At 42.2% G+C, this 21,502-nt stretch overlaps 1 protein-coding gene across 6 annotated transcripts in view; it reads left to right on the top strand.

The window, feature by feature from the left end:
- SLC43A3 (solute carrier family 43 member 3) overlaps window positions 1-21,294 on the top strand; it is a 60,737-nt gene extending 39,443 nt beyond the window's left edge. For all 6 annotated transcript variants that reach the window (XM_042449142.1, XM_042449133.1, XM_042449161.1 and 3 more), the window contains exons 4-13: window positions 3,421-3,467; window positions 5,824-5,900; window positions 6,464-6,556; window positions 8,517-8,656; window positions 9,566-9,723; window positions 13,128-13,310; window positions 15,237-15,356; window positions 15,469-15,655; window positions 17,431-17,554; window positions 20,464-21,294. In XM_042449142.1, the coding sequence (XP_042305076.1) occupies window positions 3,421-3,467; window positions 5,824-5,900; window positions 6,464-6,556; window positions 8,517-8,656; window positions 9,566-9,723; window positions 13,128-13,310; window positions 15,237-15,356; window positions 15,469-15,655; window positions 17,431-17,554; window positions 20,464-20,622 (1,288 nt within the window). In that variant the 3' untranslated portion in view covers window positions 20,623-21,294. The remainder of the gene's footprint in view (window positions 1-3,420; window positions 3,468-5,823; window positions 5,901-6,463; window positions 6,557-8,516; window positions 8,657-9,565; window positions 9,724-13,127; window positions 13,311-15,236; window positions 15,357-15,468; window positions 15,656-17,430; window positions 17,555-20,463) is intronic.
- Window positions 21,295-21,502: the final 208 nt, after the last annotated feature.

The raw sequence follows: 21,502 nt of genomic DNA, 5'->3' as shown, positions 1-21,502 counted from the left end.
AAACAAAGGCACACAAAAACAACAACTGTTAAAAGGTGGAGAAGTCCTTTTCTCTTTTACATGCGGTCACCCTGTTTCCCCTGGATTTAACCATAAAGACACCACACACTAGAAGCCTGTCAAAATAGCTCTGGGTCAGAATCCTGTTGGGCAGTTATGAATACGTAACCTAGACTTAAACATCTGTGACTTTCTTATATTCACAATCCCCACATAGCCCCTAGTATGGGCAATATATTGGGACCATGAAAGTCTCCCACTTCCCATTTACTAGGCAGCAGTCACTGTGACTGATAGGGGTCTATTTGCTTTTCAATTGGGAAGCAGCTGGTTTATACTTCTCCCCTCTTGCACAAAGTTCTCTGTCACAAAATTGCAACAAGGACCCTATTTCTGTCTGTTACACTGGAGATTGCTCACAGGAGGGACTGAGAACATTATGTTAGTTGCTTCCCAATCGACAGAGGAACAAACCCCCATCAATCTCAGTGGCTGCTGAGCCATAAGTGGGCACTGGGGAGATCAGCATAGGAGTCACTGTGTAGCACTCTACACATTTGTAACTCTCCAAGAGGAATCTGGAGAATGTTTTCAGAGAGCAGTGCTAATCCAAACGTCCTCCATAGTGGCTAATTTTAAAATATGAAATGAAATTAAAACTATCTTTTGTGGAATAATAGTAAGCACATTCTGTTTTTGTACACACACTCACATACCTTAGCAAACTTTTACTCACTTGATTCTGACAGTATGCAAAGGACAGTTAGTCTCAAAAGTGCTATAGGATTCCTTTGCATACTGATTATCCAGACTAACAAAGCTATGTCTCTGAGTTGATCATGACAGGAGGGTCAAGCACTTGCAGCTGCTCACTCTCATGTTTATAAAGTGCTTTCTCTTGGCTGAATTGCATCCATCACACTAAGGCTTTTATTGTTAAGGTATAAACAAAAGGTTAGGGCCTAGTGGACAAGGAGACAGCTTAGAAAATGCAGGCATAAAGTTCCACTTGTTTCCCCAGGAGCTCTGCCAACATACACAAGGAGGAAAAGAAGAGTGATGAAGCAAATGTGCTTAGCCTGGCAATGAAAGAGACTAGCTTGGTTATCCTTCCACTTTGTAGCCAAACAGCATAAGGCAGAGGGAACCTGAGAGCAGGCAATTTTGTCAAGCCAGCCTGCTTAATTTCCAACTGATGATGGGTGGGGAGTGCAGTGAAGAAGTAAGCCCACTAGTGGAATGAAGCTAGGAAAGTTTTCCTTCTAGCTGAGACTAGAGGCTGGAGCCAAGCAGGTTGTTGTAAATGAAACTTTCCTTCTGTGCTGCACATATGTCTATAGTCAACCTATAGGATTGACTAGCAATTGCTGTGCTCCCAGTCTCATTGCCAAAGTAATCTCCTGCTCCATGCTGCAGTTACAGCTGCAGAGAACCAAACACTTTGAGGGATTGGATGCTTGCTGGTTTCTTTCTTGGTGAATTCACAGAAGCTCTGTACAGGGTTAAATACTAGGGAGGGTGGCCAAGGGGCATATCATGATTTGGTACTTGCTTTGGCATTCCTTTATAGGAGGGACACCTATCCTCCAGTCCATGGGCCAGGGATTCCCCATCTGTCCTAAAAGCCTTCTGCCAATGCTCTTCTTGTTTCATCATCTTTCCCCTCTTTTGCTCAGCTGATTTCCTGCAGCTTAGCTAAAGAGCACCAACAGGAAAGGGAGAAATGCCGCTCAGTGGAGTGGCTGCAAATTAGATGAGAAGCACAGATTTTTCTCTACAGACCACTGTGGCCCTGTGCTGTTTTCTAGTGATCAGCTGAGGGGTGGAACTGGGGAGAAAGTGAAGTTTATATCTCATCTGCCCCATTATCTTTTCCCCTCCTTTGCTCAGCAGATGCAGGGAAGTGAGAGTGAGTGTGTATATGTGGGCTTAATGGGTTGTCTGTTGTTCCTAGAATTATGAAACAATGCTAGAAACCACAGTATGCTAACCAGAGATGTTTTATTATGATATAATACAAAAGATCTGGGTCTTCATTAACTTTGCTGAATGCAGTGTGTATGTGTGTTCTGCTACAACTGACTACTTCCCCTCAAAGAATGTGGTGAGGGGTGGGAGTCCATAACTTGATAAAATTACTTTGCACCTGCCCCTAAATCCCCTAACCAGCAGCTGGGGGAGGGACTGAGGGAAAGAAGGCTTCTATTTCAGTTACATATATTTGATTTTGGCTGTAGAAGGGTAGGGCTTATTTTAGGGGTTGTGCTAAAGGGTCTCATGGAAAAAGTGGGAATTTATATATTGATAGTAGTTGCACTTTTCTTCACTGGCGAGAGAACCAAACAGCAATCAGAAATTAGTCAAATTTGTTATTTCTCTTTCCACTGTGACAGTCAACAATGAATAAATATCTGACAATTAAAATTCATTCTGTTTTCTTCCAGTGCCAAATATGACATATCTGTAGGATGCTGGCACTATGTAAATACCATGTTTCAAAATATTAATTTATCCAAGTAACTGATCTTTTGTGGGAGTTATATTACTATTATAACAATTTATACAATTGACTTATATGGCACATATGCAAACTTTTTAGGAGGAGTTACCAAAATGATCCTTTAAAGTAAGAGCCAAAGTAGAGGTGAACTTAAACACAACTTTCCTTTCACTGTGTAGTTTTACAAAAATATAAATAGTGTCACCGGAGAGAAAGGATTGATCATTGAGATCACAATAGTGTTTTGGAGGGGGAAGTTTTATATTCTTCCTTTGAAGCTTCTATTTCAATTGGGAAGAAACTTCTTAATGGTTCCAAGGAGGTTTTATTCACTCAGTGCACATAGCAGCTTCAGAAGAGGGATATGTCTCTGGATAACAGCAGGAGAGCAAAAGTGTTTAATCTCTCTGAAGTATGCTGTTATCCCTCAAATTAATCAGTCCCTCCAGATGATGCCGTTTCCCTTTATATGTGGAAGTATTTTTCTTCACGTGTAGTTTGGTCTAAAATGTGTGAAATAAAATTAAACCACAGAGTTTAAATATACTAATAAGCCTAGCAGGAACTGAACCTAATTTTTAAAAATACTGTAGCTTTACTCCCTGTGCACTGGTTCTCTGATGTTTTTCCTGCCTCTGATTTTATCCTTCCCCTCTTCTTCCTCAGCATTGTTCCCTTTCTTTACCTCCAGTTTTCCTCTGTCTTCACCTGATCTTTCAATTCCAAATTTCTCATACTGGTGTCTTCTCCTCTGTTGCCCATGATCCCCACAGCTGTCTATCTGTTTGCCCCCCAAAGGATGGGAAGCTGATGAATATGTCTGATGGGGACTGAAGGGAGACTAATTCACCTGCATACTTATGTGCCTACAACCCATTGCCTATTGGTAGCTCAGGTCAGGGGATCTCTTTCTCTTCCAGATCTTCCTACACTACTGGCACCCTCCTCATTGCATTTTCCACAGCAGGTGAGTGCTCTGCAATAAAGATCCAGGCTCAATAGCTTGAACTATTTGGGATGACAATCTCCAGCAGGATAGGAACTATAGTTGTGCAGGGGACAGGGAAGGAGCACCTGTCATCTTCAGCCTTCTGTGGTTTGTTTTTGCTAGAACAGCATGTTAACTCTGTGAAAAGATCCAATCTCTCATCTATGCCATGAAACTACTGGTATTTCCAACTAGAGTAGAGCTATTAAATCAGTTTGAATTACCTATGTGTTGACTCACCATTCAGCAAGTGATTTGGTGAGTCTACTGTACAGCAGGCACTTAGTGTCTGCTGTGGTTTGGTTCCAGGACCTGCCTCCCATGGATACCAAAATCGGTGGATGCTCATCCTATTAAATACAATGGCATAATAAAATGGTGTCCCTTATATAAAATGGCAAAATCATGCTTTGATTTTTGGAATTTATACTTTAAAAAAATATTTTCAAACTGGGGAATAATAATAATAATAATAATAATAATAATAATAATTATTATTATTATTATTATTATTATTATTTAAAAATCTGTTGATAAAGAATCTGTTAATAAAAGAATCTGTGGACATGGAGGGCTGACTGTACTTAGGATTAACCAATAGAAGTTAGACCACTGTACTTGGAACCAACCACTAGGATGTCTCCAAGCATGTATGTGTCAGCCTGTATTTAGGTTAATTAAAATTCAGCAGCTCTCTAGAATCTATCATTTGGATGAGGGGACATGAAACATGGTAGGGAACATTCCCAACCATGTTTCATGTCCCCCTCATCCAGATGATAGATTCTAGAGAAATAAAGCCAGCACTTACCTTTCAAGATGGCTTGTGGAGGCTTGCTCCTTGCCACTTGCATCCTGTGCAAGTTCAGATTGTTAACTGAAAATCAGGATAGGGATCTTGTATATTTAATAATTGTGCAGAAAAGAAATGTTGACAGATGCCACTTTCATATGAAGGTCAAGGACATAATATTTTCTTATATTCTATTATTAAAAGAGCCTTCTTTGTTGCTGTCTGCTCCATTTTGCTGGAGTGGCACCCACAATCCCTTACCACTGTCCATGCTGTCTGGGACTTCTGGGAGTTGAAGTCAAAACATTTGAAGGGCCAAGGATTCCCTGAACCCGTTTTTGTTGGTGAGGTAGCCAAATTTGCAAAACAAATGTATTAAGAATTGAGCACTGTGAGTACAGAGCTTTCTTGGTGACAGTGCTTGAGCTAGTTTCTGTCAGATTGAATATTCATCTTATTGTGTCTGTGCATGTGTGAAAACACTGCCAGATGCAGAAGTGAATTTCATATGATAAACAGGACATGTATACTTTTATATAAGTGAGCCTGTGTGCCATAGTAATTTGATTGTTGGACTAGGACTCTGGGAGACCAAGGTTTGAATTGAAACTGACTTAGTGACCTTAGTCAGGTCACACTTTCTCAACCCGACAGCAAGCAAATGACAAATTTCCTCTGAATAAATCTTGCCAAGAAAACCTTAGGATAGGCAATATCCTATTAGCTGGAATTGGCTTGAAGGCATGTAACAAGAAATACCTTTGTGTGTGGAAGGGTAATTGGTGAGTCTTCCTCAATTTTGCACCTTCCAGATGTATTGGACACCAACTCCCATCAGTCTCAATCAGTGTGGCCAATGGTTTAGGAATTTTGGGAGTTATTATAGAACAGCTGGAGGATGCCACATTGAGGAAGGCTGCCTTCCTCAATGTGGCTGAGTTATGTAGGTCTGTTATAGCAGTCAAAGGCTTTCATGGCCCGCATCCATAGTTTTTTGTGGGTTTTTTGGGCTATGTGGCCATGTTCTAGCAGAGTTTCTTTCTGACGTTTTGCCAGCATCTGTGGCTGGCATCTTCAGAAAGAAACTCTGCTAGAACATGGCCACATAGCCTGAAAAACCCACAAAAAACTCTGTTATAGCAGTTGGGGGAAAAGAAGCAGCACATCCCTGGCCAGCATCCTGTCTTAATTGATATCCGAAGACAGTTAAAACCAATATAATTATTTTCTTTCCTGTTATGAACTTCTCAGTCCTCTGATGTGGCATCAAAATTTACATTGGGATGATATATGAGATTCCTTGGATAATTTTGATCATTTTGTGTAGCCAGTGGGTTTGCATGATGTAGTTGTGTAGCAGATGAGCACCGAATGTGAATCCAGGTCATATTTTGGTACTGGGCTTTTGAGTATATTGCTGCATGTGCAAGGTCCAGAAATTTGCTTAAGGTAAGATGCTACCCATCTGTGTCTGTATTTTGTGAGTGTGATAGGCCTGTGGCTTTGACAAGCCTTCTACTAACATTTTTTCTCCTCTTGCAGCCACTGCAGTGATGCTATTTCCAGCACTATCATTTCTGTCTATTGGTGGTATCCTCCTTATCCTCACCAATATGCAGGTTAGATGCTCTGCCCATTTGGTCATCTTGGTTTTTTGGGGGGCCAGGGTGATAGAGAACTCAGGGCAGAGATTGTTTACAGAGGAACCTTCATGACTTCAGGGCAGGGGTGGGACTGTTCTGCTTACTGAATGACATTTTCTATGGCTACAGAATCTGTAGCAACTGATTGCTTGTCCGGTACCATTTTCCTTCTTCTAGACTACCACTGTGAGATAATAAAAATAAGCCAAGAAAAGCAGAGGGAAAAGGTTCAGAGTTTTACTTGCAAGCTGAAAGATATTTAAGGCTAGTCTGAAGCGTAAAAACATGCACACACACGCATGCACACACACATGCCCTCCCCACAGAGAGAGCAAAAAGCAGGTACAGCAATAGAAGATGTTAGTTCACTGTTGGAAGAATGAGTTGCTTTTGACCTGTTAGTGGGGTTATTTCTCTGTAGTTGTTATGGTCTAAGATAATTCTGAGTTCTTCACACTGGCAGAGAATTAGACCTTTTTAGAGTGATCCTTCCAGGAACAAGCTGATTTGTCTTTCTCTTTTAAATTTTCTCTCTACAGGTTGGGAACCTATTTGGAAAACATCGCTCCACTGTCATTACCCTCTACAATGGGGCCTTTGACTCTTCCTCTGCTGTATTTCTTGTCATTAAGGTTGGTGTCTGTTTTCTAAAGAACAAGAAAGAAGGAGTTTTATTGCCATTTATTTGAAACAGAACAAAAACACACAAACTATTTTTGCTGCTCTTGTGAATTTTTTCAGTTGCCATTTGGACTACAGCACCCAGATTCCTCAAGTCAGCATGGCCAGTCTCAAATGGTGTGTGCTTTGATAATACTGCTGATGCTTGGTCATCACTCTAGGCACAGAGCCATTACAATCTCTATAATCTTTAACATGGAAAGAGAGTGTGATGGGCTAAGACATCATCACCTTTCTGTTGAACTGGCAGATATTTTAGACAGAGAGTAGAAGACAGCCTTGTCTAGAAATTTCTTCTTCCCAGTTCTATTGGATTCCTTTATCTGTTTTTATGGCCAGAAAAAAAGCAAGCAGCAGTCCTAAAGGGGCAAACAACTGAAGATAGAGATCAAGGATGGCAAATCTCCAGCTGGCTGGCAAAATTTAGCCAAATAACCTGTTCCATCTCTCCCATGAGGCTTTGGCTCTTTCAGAATAGAGACTGGGCAGGACAGTAAATACGTGATTGTCAGCTTTTGGCTTTCTTTCTCTTTTCCTTGCCCTGACGAGGGAATGGGAATGGGAAATGAAGCCCACTTGGGACTCAGCTGCAGTCTCAAGAGGAAGAGTCCTCAAGACCCCTGCCAATGATACTTCCTTCCTCTGTTGCCTTCTCTGATCTGTAAGATGACAGAGGAATGAAATCAGTTGTGGAGTTAGCCATAGCCTGGAGAAAAGCTTCTGCAAGGAACTGGCTGAGTCCATTTGCCGGCACTCTCTCTTCTAATTAGGGTGGCAAGCAGCAGAGGAACCTGGCTGAGCCAGTGTCTGCATCTCTGAGGAATCTGGAGTTGTGGTCCAAAAAGGCAATGCTACCATGCTCAGGCTGGATATCACATCTCTGATCCAGAGTCTTTAGTTATCTATTTTTATTCAGTGTTTCTAGCAAACCACCCTGGGAGTCCATCTCTGGTTAGGGGCCCAATAAAGACCCTTTGCTTTGAACCTACTAGGTGATTTTTGTGTTTCCTATTTTAATGCAGCTGATCGACCCAAGAACTTTCTGAACGGATTATTGGAAATATTCACAGTATTATACTTACATTGACCACAGTACACAGGGGGAGTCTCTGCCCTGTTTAGCATTGCAACCTAATTGTATGCAATGAGTTTGGGAGGCATTTTTGTCAACACCATCTAATTATGGACTGAGTTAAAAAAACTGCTATGATCTGATGAGAGAACTCGTGTGGACTATTAAGAAACAATCAGATGATGAAAGCTGGGATGGGGGGATGTGCATAGTTGTGTGACTTTAATAGAAAGTTGTGGTTAAAAAATGGAAGACTTGATTCATCCCACAAGGTTTCTCTTCCAGCTTTGGCTCAGCCCTGCATATGTGTGTGATTGTGTTGCTTCCCTAATTCATGACTCAGTTTCCTCAAGACATCTTGTAGTGAAATTTTCTGCACAGTCAGGGATTTGAGATGTGATTTGCTGATGCATGGATTTTTATGGTTCCTCCTGGGACAGAATGAATAATGGAGCTGCAGAGACCAGAAGCCCCTTCTGCTATAGACTCTTTGGGAACACATGCAGGAAACTCCCCACCTAAGGCTTCTCAAGGACTTAACAGAAGGAAAAGCCATTTGGAGAGAGATTTAACTGGGATGGTGGCAGTAGTGGCAGGCTACAAAGGTGTAAACTCCACTGATTCTTTGGTGGCCAATCTAGATGTAGTCTTTAACATTCACTTTAAAATAAATGAATAAAGAAATCCAATGGCAGTTTCTAGAAGGAGCTGATAAACCTGAAGACTGTAGCAGGTGGGAACTGAGTCTTTATTCCTCTGCTGAGGTTCTGAGGAAGGGCAGTGATCAAAGAGTAAAAAGATAAGCCAGGATATATCAGGTGTTTGCTGTTTCCTTACAGCTGCTGTATGAGCAGGGCCTCTCGTTGAGAACCATGTTCCTCTTCATGTCAACCTGCAGTGCCTGGCACATAGTTCGCACATTCTTCCTGATGCCCCGCCATCATATTCCTTATCCATTGCCTCCAGGATATACGTATGGGTAAGCATCATTTCTGTATATCCCTGACTGATATGCAGCTGCCTCCTTTCTGTGTCCTTTTTCAACAAATGTCAACCCCTCTCCCTTCTTGTCCCTCTGTCTGCCAATCTGCCTCTCTGTTGGCTACTGTTAGCCTTGTTTTCATGCCACCCATAGCTTATCTCTAAGGAGTTTATCACACAAGTCTAGTAAAATGCAAGTACAGCAGGATAATAGCATCTTTGACAAGTATTTATTACATGATAAGTTATTGGTAGAGCATACCTTTTCATTGAGAGGGGAAGATCAATGAAAAGGTGCTCACCACCAGTGATAGAAATGCAAAGCAGCAACAGGAAAGACACAAAGTCATGTGATAAGTATCTGCCAGACACTATTATCCTACTGTAATTCCACTTTACTAGCCTCATGTGATAAACTCCTAAGTCTCACTGTATTTTGTGAAACCTACCTGCAAGGAAGTATGTAAAGAAACTACATATTGATCTGGTGAATAATTCACTTCACCATTTCCATTGTATTTATACAAACAAAACATTTAAGGAATGAAAAGCAGTATGATCTAGAGAAAATGTTAATTGGAATGTAATATGAATGGAACTTCTTGTGAAGAGAGGAAACCACATCTGAATTTTCACTTTCCTGTGACTCCTCCTCCTTTGCATATTTGATTTTCCATTTATAGTTAATGTGTTTTGGGGAAAAGTTTTGGAAACTTTATTGACTTGGCTTTGTGATTTTCCTGTTTTAGGGCGTTGTCTGAAATAATTGATAGACTGCCTTGCATCTAGATGTCACTGACTCTCTGATCTTCTGTAGAACTTCTGCTTTATCTCTTTGTATGGGAAGTGTGGGGAAATAGGGTGTCTGAAAGGAGGCAGGTGTAAATCAAGTTGCCTTTGCCTGCAGGCTGAGCTGTCAGAGGAGGTCCCAGTCATATCGTACCTATGAAGAAAAACGTTGTTCCAGGAGCCTGGATGATGATGAAGCCCAGGACTCAAGAAATCTTCATCCTGATTCAGCACTCAGTGAAGAACATGCCACCCCAAAAGTGACTGCAAGCAAAGGTAGGAACTGAGACTTGTTGGTAGGATTTATAGTTAGAGATTCTAACTGGTGGATCTTCATAGTAGTCAAGAATGATAATACCCTAGTCTCTTTAGATCAAGGCTTCTTAGGGGTGAAGCAGATAGGGCAAAAAGAGTGGCCAGAGGCTCCTCTCATCCTAATAATCACCAGATGCATCAGCTGGATAATAATATAATAATAATAATAAATTTTTATTTATATACCGCCCTGTGGCGAACCAATCCGGGCGGTTTACAACATTAAAATAACATACAGCATAAAAACAATATATTTCCCTCCCCCCTTAAAAAGTTATTAAACAACATATCTAATTTAAAACCACAATAACTAGTTAAAATAACAATAAATTAAACAAAATAATACCAACCAATAAACCACTGCAACTTCAATTCTAAAGAAAAGGGGCTTTGGAGACATTACTGAGGAGGGGGGAAATCTTGAGATCCTGAGGCCGGGATATTTCAATCTGGGAAGGACTGCCTGAAGAGATCCGTCTTGACAGCCTTTTTGAAGCTGTCCAAAGATGTTAATTGACGGATCTCATCCGGCAGGCCGTTCCAGAGCCTGGGGGCGACAACAGAGAAAGCCCTCCGGGAGGTCGCCGCAAGCCTCGATTTTTGAGGCTGCAACAAGTTCCTCCCAGAGGACCGGAGAGCGCGGGGAGGATTGTATGGGAGGAGGCGGTCTCTGAGATAGCTTGGACCCAAGCCATTTAGGGCTTTAAAGGTAATAACCAACACCTTGTACTGGGCCCGGAAACCAATAGGCAGCCAGTGGAGGGACCTCAAAACTGGAGTGATATGGATGCATCAGTTCTGTTTGCTGCTACGGTCCCAGACAAGGCACAACAAAGAGCATATTTTATCTGCTCCTTTTTGGGCCACCTTAGGCAGTCCCAGCACAGCTGCACTTGTTCCACATGGTTTGGAGGTGTGCATCATCTAATCGACACACCCCCATACTGTGCGGAAGGCACCGTTTCCCCCCCATCTGTTTCGAGTCTTTAGCTAGCTGCTGTGGGGCACTAGCAATTCCCACCTCCCAGTGTTCCAAGGATATTTGTGCTCACTGGCTAAAGTTATTTCTTTCTTTGAAACTGTTTTGGTGACTGGCAGTTGACAGCTTGTACACTGGCACTGGTCTGTGGGCCACCACTTTGAGTAGCAGTGTTCTAGCTAACTTGCTGTGATTTGCTATACAGGAATTCTGCAGAGACCGCTGCCTCATTTATATTGGGGAGGCAGCCTGTTCAGGAGTGGGCAATTTCTGGAGGTTTGAGAGGTTTCACCTGCTTCACTTCTCTGTGTGTCTATTCAGTAGATTCTAGTCAAGACATATTAGACTTTACTGACTAGTTGTACAATAATTGTGATGCAAGGCTCATGTTACTTACTGTCTTAGCAGTATTTGTCAGGCAATGTGGAGTGTGCTTTCTACACCATACTTCTCTGAACAGATACACCAGCAGTGAAGGCACTCACTACCATGCTATCATGAATTAAACTGCTCTCTTCCACCTCCATCACTCCTCCCTCACAATCTAGGTACTAATAATTCCCAGCCAGGCCGCCATCCCCACCATTCCATTTAGAGCAAGGGGGACCAGTTGTTTTGAACCTGAGAGTTGTATCCATTGTCAGTGGGAATCCAGGGGCATGTGTTTGCATGCATGTGAACACAGACAAATATTCCCCACTCCATATCTTAGCATGCTTTCCCAGAGATTGTTGTTTAACTGCAGTTACTAGCTATACCCTCCAAGATTTTGTAGATGAAAAACAGGACATATGTGGCTGAGCAGCATCGAAGTGTGCTTAAAAGGATGTGATCAGGCAACAAGAGGGCAAAACTTAGTAGTGAGAAGCAACACAGAAAGAAGATTATCACACCATGATAAGTGATAATAAGTGAAACCACTACCTTAGTGCTACAGTCATGCGTTAGATTGCACTTTCCCCTGAAAACTGGGATGTATTCACAATAAGAGCGGCAGGAACTAACAGCATTTTTGAGATTGTGACCTTTAAAAAAAAAGCTGCACACGCGTAATTGTGCAACTTCGGCATCACTAGAAGTGAGGGAGTGGTAAAGTCTCACGCCAACAAGCTCATGAGATTGTGCAACAACGGTTTGTCCAGTGTTTGTATTGTTAGTGTGTAATTGTGGTCATTCATGGGTTCTACCTATAAATAAAAAGTGGCAGTTTTAACACAGGATAACAGCGGTTTGTGCACTGCATCATATGGTCAGGACTGTTGCCAAATCAGAACTATGCCAATTGGTTTGTGCTAAATTGATAGTATGATAATCTCCAAAGTTACTGTTTTAAGTAGAGAAACCCTGACATTTATGCAGTAAGTTTACAATAATAATAATAATAATAATAATTTGTTTTATTTATATACCGCTATTCCAAAGATCATAGCGGTGAACAGCAAGTAAGCTAATTAGCAAGTAAGCTAATTTGCCCCCAACAGTCTGGGTACTCATTTTAGCGACCTCGGAAGGATGCAAGCCTGAGTCGAGCTTGGGCCCTTTTGCTGGTCTTGAACTCGCAACCTTGTGGTCTTGAGTGAATGGCTGCAGTACAGGCATTTAACCACTGCGCCACCAGGGCTCCACAAAAGCCTGAATAAAAGGAAAAAACCAAACCAAATGAGTCTATTGGGCAGGGCAAAACCCCTTATTTTTTCTCCCTCCTATTAATTGAATGCAAACTACATTTGCACTTTGAAACCAGTTTGCAACAATTTAAGCACAAAACAAAGGGGGAAAGTAGGAAGATGGGAGAGAAACCAGAACTTCTTAAAAGCAACTGAGAAAGTGGAAGAGAAGATAATTAACCAAGGCCATCCCTGGCAAACTAGGACAATTGGAGGGTATGTACTAGCTGCTTCAATCTTATGGAAGCCAGTGGACAGAGTCCTATCCATGGTGGAGAGAAGGGAGTTTCATTGACTAAACAGTAAGCAGCCTATGACTACATGTGAACCCAGGGCTACAGGTTGTGTACTCCAAGCTGAAAAATAAAGCCCCATGCAATTTTGGCCTACAACATCCAGCTGTTCTCTTTTTTCAGTGTGCAGGAAGACAGAATTAAACTAAATGTCATAATTTTTCACTCTGTTTGGCTCTCCAGGATGTATGAATTTATTGCCTAAATTCGTGAGAAATGTATGCACATTTAACATCATACAGCTCCTAAAACCATCCTTACCTGGGCTGAAATCAACTTGAACCTCTGTTCTTTAGATGTCTACATGTTCAGCTAATCTTTGTTTACAATGTTCATAAAAATAATACAGTCTAGACAGTGGCATGAAACTTATTCACAAAATGGTCTTTCACTTGTACATCAGCCCACCTGCAGCCTTCTTTTTAGGTCATACTGAAACAACATCAGACTTCAAGGAGCCAGCTGCTGTTTCCTTCTGGAGCTGTGTCTTCTCTCAATTGTTTTTCTGGCATATGATATGGCTGTCAGTGATGCAGTTGCGCCACTATCTCTTCATTGGAACACTCAACCCTATGCTGATACAACTGGCTGATAAAAATGCCTCACTTGGTATGGAAGAACCCAGAGAATCTGGGGGGCAGGTGGGTGGGGGGAAAAGTCAGATGGCAATTGGTTTGGGTAAGAGAATGGGATCCACAACCAAAATTAGACATGAAAGAAGTAATAATGTATTTAGACAATGGCAGAAACAAAATGAAAAGTTGCACATGGAGACGAATAAAGAATTACTGAGATGAATGGATATGGGGCAGCAGACCAGAAAAATGCAGAGAGAGAAAAATGAGTTAGAGGAGATGTTTTCTGACTAGAAATACTCAATGAATCAAATCGTTAGGCTTCTGAATCAAATGTTAGGTTTTGCTGTAGTTCATAGTGTGTTGAACTATTCAGTTCTCTCTCTATATATCTCTATCTATAGAGAGAGAGGCCATATTCCAGCCCCTCATATCTGGACATCTAATTTGCATATTAATGAAATTATTATAATTATATATATTATTAATTTGCATTCTGATTATGTAAATTCAACACATTAATCATTGCACTTTTTCTTTCATTATGTTTCAACCGTAGTACCTGTACCAAGCTAAGAGCTCTCTTTTTCTTCTCCCCCTCCCCTCCCCCCCAAATCTGGTGTGAAGAGAGGGAGGCTTCCAAACAGTCCTAGAGAGTAAAGGGACTCCCTTTATTCTCTCAAGGCTGCTTGGAAGCGAAGTTCCACTGTGCTGCCTGCCCCTAGACTCAAGCCGCCACACAATCGGCACACAACACAAGGTCATCTCTGCTTTCCTCCTTTCCTTTTTCTTCTTCTGAGCCAGTCAGGGGAAGGGGGAAGGGAATGGGAGAATAAGGTGGCAATGCTATGGCTATGTAGTAGCAACTGGAGCCTGCAGGGCGAGATGAAGCTCCTGCTGGTACCAGTCTTCTTGCACAGTTTCCTGCTTCATCCCACACAGCCATTTGTTGGCCAGCAGAAGAGCATCTAGCTATGTTCCTATAACTAGGTGCACAAGAACAAAGGCATCCCCTGGGACCCCCACAAGAGACATGTGAGTCCTGTGGCAGGTGAGATAGGCATAGCTCTGCCTAGTTGTAACTTTACACTGAATTTCCCAATGCAAGACCATGGGCATATATATATTTAACACAATTCTGAGGTCTGCTTCTTATTTTTTTCTTTCATGAATTTGGTCCTACCTCTCCCTTTTGTTTCTCTTGGCAGGAGAGGAAGTCTGCCTCACCTCAGGAAAGTTCTCAGAGATACCATTTTTCACAGGCTTTGAGATTGAAGCATGGTCCCAGTTCTTGCCTGAGAGGGTGCCTCTGTCCATGAATGAAATGAATAGCTGACATAGGGGCAGTACAGACCAAATGGGCAGTACAGACCACACATTTTTGGTCCACAGCCTTGCCGCAGCAACCAAACCATGCGGCAACGCTGCAGACCAAAAAAGGAGCTGCCTAGAGTGGCTCCTTTTGGGGAGCCCTTACAACATCTCTTCCTGTGCATGATGTGTGGGCACTGCAACGCCCACACGTCATACACACGCCCCTGTGTGGGTGGGGCGGCACTGTAATGGCGCTGCCTGTACATCGTAGGGCTCGGCAGCATCTCTTTGGTGTGCGCTGCTGAGCCCTACTATCACCATCAGGACATCGCATCCTGGTGGTCTGTACTGAGCCATAAATTCCCAATAGTGTAATTGTAAAAGCTTGGATACGTGTATTGGCAAGAACCTCCTACCAGACATGGCTCATTTTGGAATCAAGAGGAAATCCCTCCCCTTGGTGTCATTCCTTTTTTTTAAGCAAGAGGTGGTGCTTCTCAATCTGGATAACTAAGGAGCCTAGGCTTTACTTCTTTCTAGACTCAAATTGACATCTAGCATGGGTTTTATGTATGGAAATCCTGGCATAATGAAGACTCCTTGCAGTACTCCTTGTTGTCTTTAATTTCTCTTTTTCCGTCAACAGTGAGCCACTACACCAATGCTTTTGCCTTCACTCAGTTATGTGGAGTCCTCTGTGCCCCTTGGAATGGACTTATCCTTGACCGTCACAAACGTGGACAGAAAAAGGAAGGATGCTCCCAGGGTATGTGTGTTTGAGAACTTTTAAAACTGCCCAACCAAGGCCTTTGGTGCTCTGAAAGGCCCTCGGTCTCATTCTGAATTTGCTCCAGGTGCATTCTCTGTCTGTCTTTCAGAAGTACCAGATTCACTTGCAGACTTGCGTTCCTGTGTGCTGTCATTGGTCATCACTGTGTTGCAGTGTATTGCGTTCTCAGTTTGCGCCTCCATTCCAGTGCTGCCTGTACAATATGCCACCTTCATCCTGCAGGTTCTGAGCCGCTCCTTCCTCTATGGTGGCAATGCTGCCTTCTTGGCTATTGCGTAAGTAATTGGTTGGTTAGTGAAGATGGGAAAATGGAAAGGAAAGGATGAAAAGAGATAAGAATTTCTCGGTACCTAGGCTGGAATCCTGTTGGTGACATACACTGGCATCACCTGGGGTTTCTCCAGTGTAAGTCATTTTGGGGATCTTGCAGGAGGTTTTCAGTATCCTTGTGCAACAACCTAACTAGAATCCAACTTCTAGTTGCTAGAACATGCCACAATAGTGTGTGACTATACTTCTGGAGCTAGAAAAAAGCAGACATTCACCTTCAGCTGCTCAACTGCTGCCCAGGTGCTCCTTGTCTGTTCCCTAGCCACTAAGTAGCTGTAGGGTGTGCTTCAGGACTTGAAGACTGCATTCCATGTTGGAGGAAAGGATAGTCAGGAGGAACTGTGTTGGCAGAGAATGGTGCTCAATAAGCACAATGTAGGATTGCAATTTTGATATTGAATGATACTCAGATTGATTGCAGGGGCAGGGGTGGGAAGGCGACAGGAATGGTTGTCTTGTAAAAGCCAATCAGTCATCTCTTGTCCACTGGAGTCTCCACACAAACTCTTTCTATTTTAGGGGTGTTTAAAAGATTGTAATTTTTTTTGCCTATAAATATTCATGGATGATGATGGCTGTGTTTTCAGAATTCAATACAGACTACCTAAATACCATAAAGGCAGCAAATCCCACCTGATCCTAGAAGCTAGGCAGGGTCAGCCCTCATTGGTAGTTGGATTGGAGACCACCAATGAATACCAGATGCTTAAAGCTAAATTTCAGAGAAAGTCAGTATTCCTTGCTTAAGAAAACTCTGTGAAATTTATGGAGTCACAGTAAGTTGATGGGTGACTTGAGGGCATGCACAGATGCATACGCACACACACAATCACACAGAATTCAACTTCCAAGGCAACTTCCAGAGTTCATAGCCCAACTGCTGTTTTTCTAGATATCCTTCTGTGGCAGGTCTCTTGTCAAACATAGAATACTGAGTTAGATGAGCTATTGATCCAGCTTTGTAATGATTCTGTTTTGCAGTTCATCTATGCTGGCAGCAGTGTGGAGAAATGACTGTTGTATTCAGCTTAACACACTGTAGAAAATAGGTTGTGAGGACAGGTCATTGTAAGTGTGTAGACTTGTGGGGTGGTGGTGGTTCTTTTGTGCTGATGAGTTGAGTTAAAAGTACATTTCCTGTTTAGACAGAACAGAAAGCATGAGATGGGGTGGCATTGTATTGTTTTAAAGTATTTTTAACATTTTTATCTTTTTAATTGTATTTTATTCTTTTAATATGTAACTTGTTTTAATATTGTAATAATTTTAATGTACTATTTTGTATGCTTTTAATTGTAGTTTTTTTTAATGTTGTGAGCTGTCCTGAGACCCAGTTTTGGGAAAAGGGCAGGAAATAATAATAATAATAATAATAATAATTGTTAAATTACATTAAGTGCAGACCTTTCTGTATAAAAATCCATGCATAAAATCTATTGAACATCACACTTGCCAAGGTCATGGATCAGGAAATATTGTAGCTGCAGCAAGCAAGCATTCTGCATTGTTTTCTGAACTTACAAGGGAGGGAGGCAGCATCCTTAGAAAGACACTACTTTCCAAAAATAGTTAAAAAGAGAGGTGGAGAAAATGCAGGGCAATAGCAATTCACAGTGAAGCTGAGAAAAAGAAAAGGTCAGTTAGTAAGGCCATTCCACTTTTCCATGGACTTCCTCTTTTTCCATAAACGTTTATTTTCTCCCCCTCTGTGTCTTTGCAGTTTCCCCCTGGAACACTTTGGGAAGCTATATGGTCTGATAATGGGACTCTCAGCTGTGGTGTCTCTCCTGCAGTATCCCTTCTTTTCACTCATCAAGGGCCTACTCAAAGAAGATCCCTTTTATGTGAGTGTTTTATACCCCAGTGGATCTCTTTTACTGTGCAACAGTCACAATCTCAAATGGGAATCTACTGGCTGAGATCCTACACTGAGCAGGTGGAGTATATTGCTCCCCTCATCTGAGTAGCTGTCAAGTCCAGGGAGAGGGTTCTGAAACTGCTGCTTATTGGTAGGGATGGGATGGAGGTGGGAGGAATTTCAGATATGAAGCAGCAGCTGCTTTCAGGTCAAAGGGGGAGTAAAACACAAAAGGTGAGATCAGCAAAACCAAGTTGCCTCTCCCAGGGCTTGACAGTTTCAGGACAAAGGGTTTGATTCCTATGCTCTGTCCAAAAAGAGGCTAACATATGTATATGTCACCAACAGAAGAATCCTGTCCATTATGTGGAAAATGAAGTTTGGTAGCATTTGTAGGGTAGGGATGAGCAATCCCAGGCTCTGGGCCCAAATTTGTCCCTCCTGGGATTCCCCAGATGGGCAAATCCCCTTCCCTGTCCCCGTGACCCCATCATTTCATTGTCTCCTAGCTTTCGTATGGAGCTTTCCCTCATATAAAAAGGTTGAAAGGCCTCTCCTATGGCTGCATTACTGGCAACAAATGCTTTAAGCTAATACGTGTCAGCGCAACTGCTGGGGTCCAACAACCACTATCAGCAACTCAAACAAGTGCTAGGGTTAAATCAGACCCTTGGAGCAGAGCTGGCAAATTTCCAGAAGCCGAAGCGTGGCTCCAAAGTCCAAGTTGGGATGACAGCAACTGGATGTCTTCCAGGAACTGCAGCAATGCAGGAACCTCCGGGGACACACAGCAAACCGATGCTATAGCGTCTTCTGATAAACCACCAGAGAAACTAAGTCTCCCAAAGTGCTCTTTATTCACAGTGCTATTATACAAAACTAGATCTCTAAAACTCCAAACCATACCAATCCAACTCCTACTACAAACCCACAAGCAATCCCTTGCAACCCCTGGGTTTATATAGTCTCCAGACCATGTGGTCTCCCAAACCCAGTGAGTTCAGGTGTGTAACAATGTCATGTGTCTCCTGTGCAATCTAGACACATGGTTTCATCATCCATGGCTATGTGCACTTGGACACTGAAGTGTCCTTGAGCCAATGAGCTTCAGCTGAGCTTGATCAGCCTTGCCACTCTGCTGAATGCTCATGGCCAAACACACACACATCAAGCATTTCCCTGTGTGCTGTGTATTTAACCCTTCAAATCCCTGACAATACGTGCTGACATTTTTGCCATTGTCCCTGCCCACCATTGACAATCTCTTTGATTTGAATTTGGTCATTGGGCTAAAGAGGATGCTAAATGTAGCAAAGCATAGTGGAGATGGATCCAGTAGCCTGAAGTTCAAATTATCTTGCCACTGTGGAGTCATTTGGATTATTTTATACTCAGTAAGGGTGATCAGTTGTAGAAGGGGACATGGGTCATCTTAGTCATTATGTACATGAAAGAAATTTGGCAGATAGAGCTTCTCTTGCCTTTGCTTTGCAGATGTCATTGCCAAAAATTCCTCTTCTATCCAAATGTTTGTAAAGTTTCAAAGAAGGCTGAACCAGATCTAGTATCTTCTAGAAATACAATAGAGACTAACATTTCATTTCATTTCATTTATAAGCTTCTCTGTATTTTAGTCGTTTCAAGTGGAATACTGATTTATTTTATTGGGAGCATTTTATTGGGAATTGTTGTTTTAACGTCATTTTAGGGTGGGAGGGAGTTTTAAGTTTTTTTGTTACCTACCTCTCTGAATCAAACTAGACCAATGTGTGGTCAACCCTGAACTTCGAACTGTATTGGATAGTCCATTTTAGCTCCCTAGTCAAAATTAAATGGCTGTGATCCTAGCATTGCTATTTATGTCAGGTATGGCAGACCAGTGGCTTAATATTGTCTGTGAATTGAAGGTTACAGTGTAATTGGCTGGAAGTATGGGCCTTCCACTCTTTTCCTCGAGCCCTTCTGTTCCTGATGAATCTCTGATGTCTACACATAGCTCAGCAGATTATGTGAGCTCATCATACACAACCTGAGGTATTTCACCTCAGGTCTAGACTGCAACTCACTATTTTCAATTTAAGCTCTAGAACATCTGTGAGCAACAGTGTGCCCCCCCCCCCCCCGGAAAAGAAGATTCTTAGGTGTTGAAGTCACTGGCTTAAATCTGTTTGTGAAGGTGGGGCTCGGCAGACCACCCCGAAAGGGCAGGCTGGAGCTGCCCGTTTTTACCATGATGAAACATCACATTCATGGCGCCTGACACGCAAACTAAAAATAACCCACTTTTACCAGGTCTTTTTAGTTCTGATGGAGGTCGCGGTGTTTGGTTGGTGCAACCGCCTTCAGGACTAAAAAGAACCCACTGAAAGTGGGATCTTTTTCGTTTCCATGGCAGGCACCATGAGTGTGACATTTCATCATGGTTTGTGTCATCGTGGCAGCCCCCATGTGGTTGGGGCTGCACCATGATGGTGCCGCTGGCGCACGGTAAGGCTCGGGAGCAAGCGGTTGCTCCACACTCCCGAGCCCTAAAATTGGCCCCAGACTGCCGCTTTCTGGCAGTCTGTACCACGCCTTACACTAATATAAGGGACACTTAGGCTTGCATATGTACTTTGACTGATGCAAGGAGTACCCACTAGCTTCTTTTACAACACTGTTTTTCAGGCTGTGCAATGGCTGCCAGATGGCACCAAAGTGCAGGTTCATGCTTGACCCAAACAGCCACTGATTGGTCAGGAAGTAAACTCATGCTATAGCACAGTTGAATGGCACTAACTCATCCAGACCTTCTCTGTAATTGTGCTTGTTGAAGTGTGCCTATGGAAATGTACGTTCTTCCAGTGTAAAATGGGATCTTGATCTTTTGTATGGTTTCCTTTTCCTTTCTTTCAGGTGAATATTGGCCTCATAGTCTTAATGCTGCTGGCTTTGATCAATCCTTTCATGGTGTGGCGAGAGTGCAGGAGGCGACAGGAGGAGCGGGATGCAGCACACAGCACGACCACCCCAGCCTTGACTGCAGAGAAGCCTGGTCTGGAGTCTTCCATTTGAGCCCTTTACTACATAGACTTTGGAAACCTCCTAACAAAAAGGGAACTTTAAGAAGACGAAGAAGAAGAAGAGGACTTGTAAAGGGAATAAAAAAGCATACTGTGAGGATAACCCTTGTGAGCTTTTCTCCCAGCAAAACCCTGCCCCCAATCCCAAACTGTCAGCCATGCTTCATTGCCTTGGAACATATGGCTGAAGCATATAACTTTGGGTTGGATTTTCACTTCTATGTTTCAACAACCAGATTTTTCATAGCTCCTTCTTTATATAACATTATTTTTCTAGGCATTATATTTGCATTGTATTCTTCTGATATGGAAGAATTAAGATGTATTTTAGTTATTTTTATTTTGATATTTTGCAGAACTATATTTTGTGGGTCATGTAAAAATGCTAGTACCAGAGCTAGTTTAACATTTTCTAGTTAGAATGTTTAACAAGTCAGAAAAATCTAACTTTTTGAAGTGGCATTCTTCACATTTCTATTTTCTCACCACATACAGTCTCGAATTAATTGAAAAACCACATATCCTCATGGTTTTGGATTTTTAAAGATATGTTCTGATTTTATTTTTTAAACAACCACAGTTTTTACTCAGTCCCACAGAAGAGGAATAGATATTTAAAAATGGAAGACAAAACCCATAAGCCATTAAAACACTTCAATAAAAATGTTGTTGTTGTTTTAAAAAATAGTTATGGAAATAAATACTAGTTTACACATGCCAGGAAGCAGATGGGGGTGATTCAGGGAAGCCCAGTGCTAAGTTAGAAATGAGTAAAAAATGACCCAAATACACTGAAATTCATAGTTTGGCAGCATGGAGTTCCCATTCTTTTATGTTAACCTTGAGTATTAATCTTATAGAGAACTCTGGAC

The sequence above is a fragment of the Sceloporus undulatus genome, chromosome 1 (genome assembly GCF_019175285.1).
Source record: "Sceloporus undulatus isolate JIND9_A2432 ecotype Alabama chromosome 1, SceUnd_v1.1, whole genome shotgun sequence".
Taxonomy (NCBI): Eukaryota; Metazoa; Chordata; class Lepidosauria; order Squamata; family Phrynosomatidae; genus Sceloporus; species Sceloporus undulatus.
The sequence above is the reverse complement of the archived record's forward strand: the minus strand, read 5'-3'. Positions and strand labels throughout refer to the sequence as shown.